At 40.8% G+C, this 12,656-nt stretch overlaps 1 protein-coding gene across 2 annotated transcripts in view; it reads right to left on the reverse strand.

Moving 5' to 3' along the window:
* Positions 1–12,656, reverse strand: part of PTPN9 (protein tyrosine phosphatase non-receptor type 9) — a 79,462-nt gene that overhangs the window by 41,999 nt on the left and 24,807 nt on the right. For both annotated transcript variants that reach the window (XM_029952843.1, XM_029952842.1), the window contains exon 3: positions 1,307–1,450. In XM_029952843.1, coding sequence (XP_029808703.1) covers positions 1,307–1,450 — 144 coding nt within the window. The remainder of the gene's footprint in view (positions 1–1,306; positions 1,451–12,656) is intronic.

Here is a 12,656-nt window from a genome sequence, read left to right on the forward strand (position 1 = left end):
CCTGTCCTACCAATTTTTATAGAATTTGCCCATTTTTTTCTCTGACACTACATTTAATGACACCACAATCATCTCTCTCTCAGTAAGTGTAATGACCTTCTAATGGGTCTATCTCCAGTATACCCCTTCTGATCCATTCTCTAAAGCACAGTGAGAAAATCTTTCCAGGATGCAGATCTGATCAAGTTATTCTGCTATTTTTACCTTCAGTAAATTTCTCTGCCCTTAAGAAAAAACAGACACTCTATGATCTGGCCCTGTTTACTTATTTCTTTTTAATTTTTTTTAATGTTTATTTTTGAGAGAGAAAGAGCAAGCAGGGGAGGGGCAGAGAGAGAGAGAGAGAGAGAGGAAGGCACAGAATTCGAAGCAGGTTCCAGTCTCTGAGCTGTTAGCACAGAGCCCAATGTGGGGCTTGAATTCACTGACCAAGAGATCATGACCTGAGCCGAAGTCAGACACTTAAGTGACTGAGCCACCCAGGTGTCAATGGCCTTCCTTGTTTCCTTCTGCTGCTCATCTCTTGCCATGCCCTGACTCCCACTGAGCATTTCTGCTCAACTCAATTTCCCTTTTGTCACTAGGAATCTGAACTTGCTATTCTCTCTGCCATATTCCCCTGTGAGATTCCTACTCATTCTTCAGATCTTAATTTATAAGTCATTTCCTTTAAGAAGGCTTCCTTGACCCTTCTAATGAAATGTGTTTCCATAGAAGCAAGTTGTGCCCTGTCATAATATTCTATAATTGTGTTTACTCTCTCTAAGGACTTATCTCTGCACCTGGAACACAGTATGTACACAATAAATATCTGTTGAATAAGTGAGTGAATACTGTATGAGAAGGACCCACAAGATAGGTCTAAGTGCGTTTTTAGTCTTAAACTAATCCTAGCATGCCTTATCTCCCTATTTCTTAAAGAATGTTTTATTTTATTTCATATTTTTAGAGAGAGGGAGAGCACACAGGGGAGGGCGGAGGGAGGGAGAAAGAATCCCAAGCAAGCTCCATGCCTAGTGTGGAGCCCAATGCAACCCTGGGATCATGGCCTGAGCTGAAATCTGGAGTTGGATGCTCAACTGACTGAGCACTCAGGGACCCTGCTCATTTTTCAATTTACAGAGATTCTGTATCTCTTCAGAAGGGATTTCTAACTCCAAAGTAGGGCTCTTGGACACTGACCCACACTTTTTTTTAACAGGAATGGGGAGAACACTCAGAGAACCAGTGTGGGTAGTATGTGGCAGAGAAAACAGCAACATAGAGAGCCAGCTGCCATAGGTCCGGCCCACCCCCAGGTCCATACCCGGTAGGAGTGGAACAACTCAATCGCACGGAGCACATCAAACTTCCGGGCCATGAGGAACTTGACAGCCACATTCCAAGAGAGAGGGGAAACATTGTACTGAACTGTCCACTTGTTGATCTCTTCAAGAAACTGCTTGGTGGCCTGTTTGACAAAGAAAGGAAAGAAAAAATTAGTAGAGAGCATATTTATGGACACAAAAAACAAAGAAGCAAGAAAAAATATCATCCATTCCTCAAGCAAATCTGAACCCAAATTTTCCTATAGGGAGCAGGGAAAGACAAAAGATTGAAAACAGGTCTGAAAGCAGAAATGGTTATTATTCATACTACTCAATGAGGCCGGAAGGCAGAGTCAGGTTTAGAGAGCAGGGCTTAGCACAGGGATGCACGAAGAAAGAGTGACAGGGAGAGGGGTGACCAAGGCACCCAAATGGGATGCAAATTGCTGGTCCCAAAGCAAAAAAACAGCAGTTTGTTTTTGTTGTTGTTGTTTTAAGATTAAAAAAAAAAAAGGTGGGAAGGCCCCTTGAAGGGTTATTGCGTAAGTGCATTTTGGTGATGCAGTCTCAGCTGCTATTTTGGCCCCACAAGTCAACTGGAATACAGCAAGACCATCAGAAAATGGTTTTGGCTTTGGAATTAGTAATACTATTTGAGAGCAGCAAAACTATTAAGATGAATTTAACATATCAAAAGGCCAACTGTTCTTTGCCCCCACAGGGGGCTGACTGACCCCACAGGACCTCTTCATGCTTCCCAGTGTAGTCCCAAAATCAGATAGTGGTGCCCAAAGGCTGTTAATACAGCCCTTCTGGATCATGGTGGTCAGGGGAGGGGTGGAGAGCCTCATATTGGGGGAGGAGTAGGAAATTTTCATCTTCACTCTCTAATCCCAAGCTGGCAAGATGCCTGTTTGTAGAATTCTTCCTATCTCTTGATTAACCCATGTCCTTCTATCCTTTCTCACCCTATTTCTTCTGACATTTATAACCAGTTTCTGCTCTAGCCAAACCCCTCTTCTGTTTTTTCAGTTTTTGAACAGGATTTGTAACAGGATTTTTTTTTAAGATTTTTTATTTTTAAAAGCAGTTTTGTGGTTGCTTGGGTAGCTCAGTAGGTTAAGTGTCAGACTTCGGCTCAGGTCATGATCTCAGGCCATGATCATGGCTCTATGCTTAGAGCCTAGCATAGGGTTCTGTGCTGATAGCTCAGAGCCTGGAGCCTGCTTCAGATTCTGTCCCTCTCTCTTTCTAACTCTCCCTCATGTGCGGGCATGCACGCTCTCTCTTAAATAACTGAACAGGAATGGCTTTCTTCAACTCCCCCAATCCCTAGGCGTAGCTTCCAACTAAGGGGAGGAAAGGAAGGGAGGGAGACAGGGGAGGGGAGGGGAAAAGATGATGATGTCCGAAAAACTTGCCTTGTCTGGAGCAAACAGAATCCCTTCATTTTCCTAACCCAGGAAACCCCAAGAAACCCTCTGAGAATCATGGGTGTCAAGAATGGCATCTTACTAGAATACCTTCCAGGGGTGAGGGTGCAGGTGGGAGGGTAGGGATTTATGGCATGGCCTGCCGTGTCAGAGTCAGAGTCACAGAGGGTGACATTAAACACCCGATGGTGGTAAAACAAAAAAAAAAAAAAAAAAAAAGAAAGAAAGAAAAAGAAAAAGAAAAAAGAAAAAAAAACCATAAACATAAAAAGAAAAAAAACACAAAGCTATCTCTTCACCCATACTGGGACTTGACCTCACAATCCCAAGATGAAGAGTCTCCAGTGACTGAGCCAGCCAGGTGCTTCCACATCAGGATTTTTTGCATACATATTCTCAATTGCTAAACACTTTCTGCAAGGCTATCTGGTCCCTTCCACCCACTTTTTCCCTCCTGGGCCAAAATGTGACCAACTTGAGGCGAATTCTGAAACTTAATCGATCAACCAATCAACCCACAGTTAAGATGTATTTATTAAACTATAATGGATTTATTGACTATTTGTTAATATCTGTGCTAAGAAATACAAGAAATGGAAAAAGGAGGATTGCTTTAAAAGGTGTTAAGACCGGCCTACTATGTAGCCATGGACAAGGTAATTGTCTCTTCACCCCTACTTTTTCTATTGAAAAACAAGGGGGGAAAATGTAACAAGCAATTGACCTACTTCAGAATCTTGGCAACAAAGTCCTCCTCTTGCAAATACAATTCAAGTTGCTGCATACATGTTTCAACAACTAGCAAACTAGAGTTCCAGGGAAGTCAGGAGTACCTCACAAAAAGAGCACCTGATTCATCATCCCACAATTTCTAGGAAAGGAAAAAGGTACTTTACAAACCAGAATAAAACTCTAAGTGGCCGTGGGCTGCACCTGGGCTTTAGAACCTTCCAACCAAAGCAATATGACTTACACCACTGGAAAAGGAAAGAACAAAACTAATCAGGCAAAGTGCATAAAATTAGAGCCAAGAAATAAAGGCCAGGAAGAAACGCTTTCAGATGATCATTTGGCCCAGAACCAGTTTAAGTCAGACCAGAGCAATGAGTCCCAGAGAAGACAACAGGACAAACTTAGAATGCTCCACCAGCAAACAGTCTGAGCTGCCTCTGTGGGGTGAGTGGCCAGCATCAGAATGAGGAAAGACAGAAGAGACAAGAAGAGAAGTGGGCACAGAAAGATCCCAGAAACAAAATTTCAGCCAGCCCAGAAGGTCCCCAGGAGATTTTATAAAGGGTATTTGTTTTTTGATTAACATATCATCTTTAAATCCAGCCTTGTCTGAAGCTGCCTATAGAATAAAACATGGAGTCACAGAACATAACTTTCCCTCTTTTTCTAATAAAAACAATAAACAGACAAATCAATATGCAGGTAGGAGGGAGAAATATAGCTAAATAGCTAGGGGGTAAACTTATAACACATCCCATTAAGATGATTTTTCATTTTTCACAAATAAGCCATGCCTTAACAAGGGAAACACAGGTTTCACACACTTCTTTCAAAGTATGGACTCATTGGCTTCCTTCTTACTAAACTCCATTCCTTCAGAGTTCTTAATGTCCTGTAGCTCCCTAGAGCAATTGCCTTGAGCTGACCTCTGTCCCCTGCTGGTCAGGATGTTATTCTTGGCTTTAAGCACGGGAACAATTCCTCCTGATTTGGCCTGACTAGGCCTTGCAAGAAGAGAGTCCAGTGTACTGTAAACAGTGATGTGATATTTACAGATACAAATACACATACACACACACACCATCTGTTATGTTCAGCCTCGGATTCACCATCCTGCATCCCTGTCTCTCTTGTGGAAGAAACAAACCTCTTAAAGAAGCCAGAAAGGATGGCCTCATCTTCAATAAGCTTTCTCTAGACAGTTAATCATGTTATCTTGCCCTGTTTGCACATGAATTCAGCGCAACCACTAACTATAGACCACTTTGTGGTCCTGCATGTATCAGAAAAATAAGTCCCAGCAATCTTAATTAACACCACACTCTTCATAAGGGATCACTGAAATTCCTGAAATTAATATTCAGTGTTATTTCCTGGTGAACAAAAGAATGAACCAGAAGATGAGTCACAGCTTATAAAATCCTTCAACTCAAAGTCAGTGGTTTGACTCTATCTAGGTTTATGAGTTAACCGTAAGTTGTTAACACCTGGCAGCTAAGGCACGGTCCTGGTCACAGTTCAAACAGCTTTGGCCTTCCTTTGGGAAAAAGGGCTGAACTGGCATATGGAAAAATTAACATAACCACTTGCAACCCTCTTCAACCCACTTTTCAGGTACCGGTAAGATTTGTCTCAGCATAGTCCAAAGCTTACTATAAATACATACATTCCCCACAATCACGTTTAAGTAGATACAAACAAGTTTCTTGACTATGGGCATGAAGATAAAGATACTGGGGAACCTGCTGGAATATGGCTGAGAAATCTGTCAATTAAGTGGATTACACCCTGGATACTATTCACTGGTGTAAAATATGTTATTAGAGAGAACAAAACCAATATTCTTCAGGTTACATCAAATTCCCCAGGAGCAGCTACAATGTTGAGATGAGCTCCAGGCAAAAGGCTAGCCTCCCGAAAGCCTAGCCAGCACTGGCCTGCTCAGTGCCACAGTATCTTAAATCCTGTGTTCCGACAGTGTAGGAGAGAGTGCAAAAGAGCCAACCTAAAGGAAGCCTGCTTTTGAAAGAAACAGAAAACTTCTGCCTCTTGGGATGTCAGTCACCTAACCACCAAAGAACACGTCCAGTGGGTGTGCAAGTAGAAACCATACTCTCACTCACTTCTGTGTGATAGTTGGGCATCATTTAACCTCTCTGGGCCTCAATGTCCTCATCTGTATAGATAAGGCATGAATGAGACAACGGATAGAAAAGCACCATGGCGGTGTGCCTGGGTGGCTCAGTCAGTTGAGCATCCAACTTCCGCTCACGGGTCATGATCTCACAGTTTGTGGGTTCCAGCCCCGCGTGGGGCTCTGTGCTGGCAGCTTGGAGCCTGGAGTCTGCCTCTGATTCTGTGTCTCCCTCTTCCTCTGCTCTTCCCCTGTTCACGTTCTGTCTGTCTGTCTCTCTCTCAAAAATAAATGAACACTAAAAATTTTTTTTAGAAAAGCACCATGGCATCTGGGGCCCAGTAGGTAGTCTCGGAAGGTATGTTCATTCTTTCTCTTTACTCCAGTCATGCTACACTAAAACTTGTTTCTAAAGTTAGTTTTTTTTTTTAATGATTTTTATTTATTTTTGGGAGACAGAGATAGTGCGAGCAGGGGAGGGTCAGAGAGAGAGGGAGACACAGAATCTGAAGCAGGCTCCAGGCTCTGAGCTAGCTGTCAGCACAGAGCCCGACGAGGGGCTTGAACCCACGAACCGTGAGATCATGACCTGAGCCGAAGCCGGCTGCTCAACCGACTGAGCCACCCAGGTGCCCCAAAACTTGTTTCAATAGAGGTATAGTTCCTCAGAATCCAGTGACCGGTTTCTCTTCAGCCTGGAGCAACTGACTCTCTAATCCATTTTATCCAAAAGCATAAATTTAAGTTAGAAACCTCCAATATGTGTTTAACTGCATGACAAAAGTCTCTAAAAGAGTACCTCCTCACTCAAGGCTCTGCACAATACAGAAGCTGTGTCGGGGAAGTACTTACACCCCCGCTGCCATCTCGGAATCCTTTTGATTCTACTTTCAGACTACACCGCCATCCTGAGCATTAAGCTGAGTAGGGACTATTTCTCATTATAATAAAAGAACAACTTTGTGCAGTACAAACACCATGCAAAAAAAGCAGTGACTCTCTAAATAAGTGATCAATATAGGCCTCTGTGTCTGCCTGTTACCTCTGTGTTTCATCTAATACGCTCTTTCCTCATCAATTTCAGTGCATTAGTAAACCAGCTTTCTCTTATGCCTGTTTTCCTGTCTCTTCCTTGTGAATTGTTTTATTATGTCTATTAATTCCTTCAATTCATATCAATCTGCTAGGAGACAGAATCTGAGCTAAGACACACTAGCTTGCTACAATGCAGCAAGGTGGTACTTGTTCTATTTCTAAACTGTAAACTATAATCTTTCCAATAGCCCTTTGTTATTGTGCCAAATATGGAAATAGACCTATTTCCTTTGAATTAATGTTTACTTATCTCAAATATCTTGACTTTCTTAGGGAATCTTGCCTTTCCCTAAAATGTAATTTTAAAAGAGCCATTTTTAAAAAAAGTTTTAACTCCAGTATAGTTAACAATACAGTGCTACGTTAGTTTTGGGTATACAATATAGTGACTCGACAATTCTATATATTACTCAGTGCCCATCAAAATAAGTGTATTCTGAGCAGTGCTTTTTTTTAAAACACTTTTTTAAAATGTTTATTTTGAGAGAGAGAGGATGAGCAGCAGAGAGAAAATCCTAAGCAGGCTCCACACTCCCAGCACAGAACGCGACATTGGGCTTGATTTCAGAAACTGTGAGATCATGACCTGAGCTGAAATCAAGAGTGGGACAGTTAACCAACTGAGTCATCCAGGCACTCCATGGGCCAATGCCTTCCTAAATAGGACTTTACTGCATCTGGGAAGGAAAAGGTCTTAAGAAAAAATTCTGATTTTATCATGTTAAAAAAACTTTTTTTAATGTTTTTATTTTTGATAGAGAAGAGACAGAGCATGAGAGGGGGAGGGGCAGAGAGAGAAGGAGACACAGAACCAGAAGCAGGCTCCAGGCTCTGAGCTAGCGGTCAGCACAGAGCCCGACGCGGGGCTCGAACCCACGAACGTGAGATCTGACCTGAGCCGAAGTCGGAGGCTTAACCGACTGAGCCACCCAGGCGCCCCTGATTTTATCATGTTTTAAAACAAATAAAGGAAAATGCAAAACAAGAAAGGCTACCCGCGATCCCATCACCCTATACAGTTGTTTTTATATTTTTTAATAATTTTTAAATTAAGGTCAACAGAAAATTCCAATAAACATAACAATTTCCTAAATATATGTGCCACAACCTCTCCCCCCCACCCCCCCCAATACAATTCTTAGGGGGCAGTAAGAAAGAGGGGCTATGCAAGTATATATTGTTCCAGTTCAGAGAATCCTGGCCTCTAGGGCAACCTGCCAGAACTAACAGCAGTAGTATTCCCTTCAAGGCTCTTTCAGACAGCCAGTCACATAGTTAGGCAAACATTCCCAAGTATTTGCTGAGGGCCTACTCTGTGCTAAGCAGTATAGTAGCTGTTCAGGAAATACAATGTAGAGAGAGACCCTACTCTGAGCAGTTTACAGTCATGTAAATATGGAGACAGATGTAAAAACAAATAGTCATTGTCATATAATTTTCTAAGTTCTAGGACATATTTATGAACAAAATGCTATGGAATTCACCCTATCTCTAAGAGAATTTTTTTTTAAAGTCTTTTTAGAGGAGTGCCTTGAAGGATAAGTAGGAATCTGCCAGGCAGACAGAAGGATTCTAGTCTGGAGATAACAAAGTGTATGGAGGCAGAGTCAGGAAAGAACAGGAATTATTCGGGACGCAGTGTCCAGTTTGTATTGACAGAGAATACAAGCTGACTTGGAGGCCAAGCCACATGGGAAGGCCCTTTTATGCTGGGCTCCAGATTCCAGACCGGATCCTACAGACATGAAGGAGTCAACAGAGATTTTTAAGTAAAGGGAGAAGCTGATAAGTTTGGTCCTCCTATGGCCTCAAAAGTGACTGTTAGCAGTAGGGAAGCCAGACTGGAAAAGGAAGATTTAGCAGCAGGGAGGGAAGTTCTGTGAAGGCAGGGATGATGTCTATTTTATTCACTAGTTCTAGCACTATGCCTGGCACAAGTATCTCTAATAACATCTCCTAATAAATATGTATGACAAGTGAATGGCCAACAAAACTCTGGAGAAAAACATTATTAACATTTAGGGAGGAGGAGGAGGAGGAAGAACCAAGGAACTTTTAAGATTTATTTTAAAAAATACTAGTGACCACTGAACATCAAAGAAATGTAAATTAAAAAACAACAGTTGTCAAATATCCCCTATTAAAAAAATACCAGCAGACTCAGATAATTTTAATGTAATGTTCTATTAAACCTTCATGGTACAAATGGCTCTCATGTTATATAAAGCACAGTATAACAGGGGCGCCTGGGTGGCTCAGTGGGTTAAGTGTCTGACTTTGGCTCAGGTCATGATCTTTTGGGTCTGTGAGTTCAAGCCCCATGTCAGACTCTGTGCTGACAGCTCAGAGCCTGGAATCTGCTTCAGAGTCTGTGTCTCCCTCTCTCTGTGCCCCTCCCCTGCTCACGCTGTCACTTTCTCTCTCTCTCTCTCTCTCAAAAATAAACAAACATTATGATAGAGGAAGTACACATCATAACCAAAGACGGCTTATTCCAGGAATGTAAAGGCAGTTTAACACCAAAGCAATTTTTATATTAACACATACTAAAGGGGAAAAAGTATATAATCTTCTCAACAGATACCCATTATGAATTTCTTTACTAATTTTAGCAAACTAGGAATAGAGGGAATTATATTAATTTGGTAAGGGTTATCTAACAGAAACTTCAGCAATCATCACATTAAATAATGAAACATTAGAATTTTTTTTTTCTATTAAAGACTGAAAGGCCAGGAGGACTTTTATTATTACGACTATGCTACACTGTACTGTCATATAATGTAACTAAGACAAACAGCAACATGGTGTACAAAGATAGGACTTTGAAAGAACAGAATAAAATCCAGAAATAATCCTATGTATATACAGGATTTTTGTATCCACTCTGTTGTATATATATGATAGTGACATGCCAATTAATTAAAAAAAGCAAATTATATGAATTTGTTCATATATATGCATAAGATATTTACAGAAGGACACACAAAACACTGATAATATTGATCACCTCTGGAGAAAGGAACTGAATTGGGGCTGGGAATCAGGCTAGAAAACTATAAACTTTCATGCCTTTTAAATTTTAAACCATGTCCATGCATAACCAAGTCCAAAGAGCTAGATAAAATGTATAGATTTGAAAAGATAAATTTTAGGGGCGCCTGGGGCTCAATCGTTAAGCATCCGACTTCAGCTTAGGTTATGATCTCAGCAGTTTGTGGTTTGAGCCTCGCATCAGGCTCTGCACTGACAGTGTGCGGAGTGTGAGGATTCTCTCTCCCTCTCTCTGCCTCTCCCCTGCACTCACTCGCGCTCTCTTCCTCAAAATAAACCTAAAAAAATCTTTAAGGATGCCACTTCTGTCTACCAATTAACAAAATTAAAAAGACTACAAACATGCAGTATTGGTAATAATATGGGAAATGGGTGCTTTCATACAATGTGACAACTATATATAATTCACATCACACTCCTTTATATCAATTTGGCACTTCCCAAGCACAGTTTTAAAAATGCAAACCCGGGGTGCCTGGGTGGCTCAGTCAGTTAAGTGTCCGACTTTAGCTCAGGTCATGTTCTCACAGTTTGTGGGTTCAAGCCCCATGTCGGGCTCTGTGCTGACAGCTCAGAGCCTGGAGCCTGCTTCAGATTCTGTGTCTCTCCTTCTCTCTGCCCTCCCCCACTCATGCTCTGTCTCTCTGTCTCTCTCTCTCTCAAATAAACATTTAAAAAAAAAATGCAAACCCTATGACCCACACCACCAATTTTCAGAATGCGTGTACAGAAATAAGCATGAAGGTACAAAGCAGGCAAACATATATAAACAAACACTCATGTTCTTTTGAATATTTTGCCCTTAGAAACAACACTGCAATGAATACTGGCTATTTGGATATTCACTATTGCTTTGTTTCTCATGACAAAACGTTAGAAATAACCTAAATGATCAGAAATGCATAAGAATGAATTATTGGGGAATGTCAATATAAGGTACCACCACGAAGCTAAAACACGTATTTTTTTAAAGACACAAAGACACCCCAAATACAGCATTAACCTGTAAAACACTGAATCAAGACCTTTTACCCTTTTGTTTTCACATTTTTAATCTTCTTTTAGAAAAAATAAATGGAAAAATATACACAAATTTCAAATTAAAACCAAATTAGTTCCACTTGCTTACTTAAATTACTATCAGTATCATAAATTAAACTATAATTACTATTACCATTAAAAAGTTTCTAAAAATGAAAACAAAATTCCAAAACTCCAATGGCAGCTCTCCAAATTTCTAACCAAAACAAAGTGGGAAATTAAATCAAATCTGTGTAGCCACTTCTAACTGTAAATTGTTCTCATTTTAAAGGCAGTATTTATTTTTTCCTAAAAAAAATTTTAATTCCAATGTAGTTAACAGTGTTCTATTTGTTTCAGGTGTATAATATAATGACTCATCAATTCCATAATATTACTGTGTTCATCAAGTATACTCTTTTTTTAGTGTTTATTTACTTATTTCTGAGACAGAAAGCGAGCATGAGTGGAAAAGAGGCAGAGAGAGAATGAGAGAATCCTGATCCCCAAGTTGTGAGATCATGACCTAAGCTGAAATCAAAAGTTGGACAGTCTTAACTGACTGAGCCACCCAGGCACCCCATGATCAAGGGTACTCTTAATTGCCTCACCTATTTCACCCATTCCCCCAGCTCCCCCGATAACCATCTGCTTGTTCTCTGTAGTGCACAATATTTTTTGGTTTGTCTTTTTCTCTTCGTTCATTTGTTTTGTTTCTTAAATTCCAAATATGAATGAAATCATATGGTATTTGTCTTTCTCTGACTTATCTCACTTAGCATTATAATCTCTTACAAATTCAAGATTCCATTATTCTTTATGACTAATATTCCATTGTGTGTGTGCATATACATATACACACACATATATTTATACACACACATATATATCCAGCAATGGACACTTGGGTTGCTTCCATAATTTGCTATTGTTAATAATGCTGCAGTAAACATAGGGTTTCACGTAGCCTTTTGAATTCGTGTTTTAGTATTCTCTGGGTAAATATCCAGTAGTGCGATTGCTGAATTACAGGATATCTCTATTTTTAATTTTTGAGGACCCCCGCACAGTGTTTTCCACAGTGGTTGCACCATTTGCATTCCCACCAACAGGGCACTGGGGTTGCTACTTCTCCACATCCTTGCCAAGACTTGTTTCGTGTGTGTGTGTGTGTGTGTGTATTTGAGTGAAGGAGAGAGAATCTTAAGCAGGCTCCATGCCCAGTGCAGAACCAGAAGCAGAACCTCAATCCTACCACCCTGGTATCAGGACCTGAGCCAAAATCAAGAGTCTGATGCTCAACCAATTAAATGAGCCACCCAGGCACCCCATGTTGTATTTTTTTATTTTAGCCACTCTGAAAGATGTGTTTTTGTTAAAAAAAAACATACCTATTTTCCTCAAAAAAAAAAAAAAACAGAATATACATAAATTAAATAGTAAAAAACTTAATATTTCAGTGGTTTATCATATGCATTTCTAGTCTATCTTCAGCTGGGTCAATTCCTGGATTATTTTTAGAGCAGCCGAAAAATACACAAAGGAGTGGAGGCAGGGCCTGTTATCAGACCTGCTTCATGTTATTTTTTTTTTAAGTGTAGTGTACTCAAATCTAATAGTTTCTACTCATGTGGTGGGGGGGGGGACAGGGATGCAAGAGCACCTGGCTCTGGGGGTTCAACAGAGCAGGCTCGGCCACTGGCCGCTGACAAAATCCAGAGGCAGACGAGTGGTGGTGGAACAAGAAAGGAGTTTATTTCAGTGAGGCCAGCACCGGGAAGACGGCGGACTGGCGGCTCAGACTGGCTCCAAAGTGCCGAAAATACTTCCCGGCTTATATAAGGAAAACGTGGGACAGTGGCGGGTGGGCACACGCAGGCG

The sequence above is a fragment of the Suricata suricatta genome, chromosome 9 (assembly GCF_006229205.1).
Source record: "Suricata suricatta isolate VVHF042 chromosome 9, meerkat_22Aug2017_6uvM2_HiC, whole genome shotgun sequence".
In the NCBI taxonomy this organism is placed as follows: domain Eukaryota; kingdom Metazoa; phylum Chordata; class Mammalia; order Carnivora; family Herpestidae; genus Suricata; species Suricata suricatta.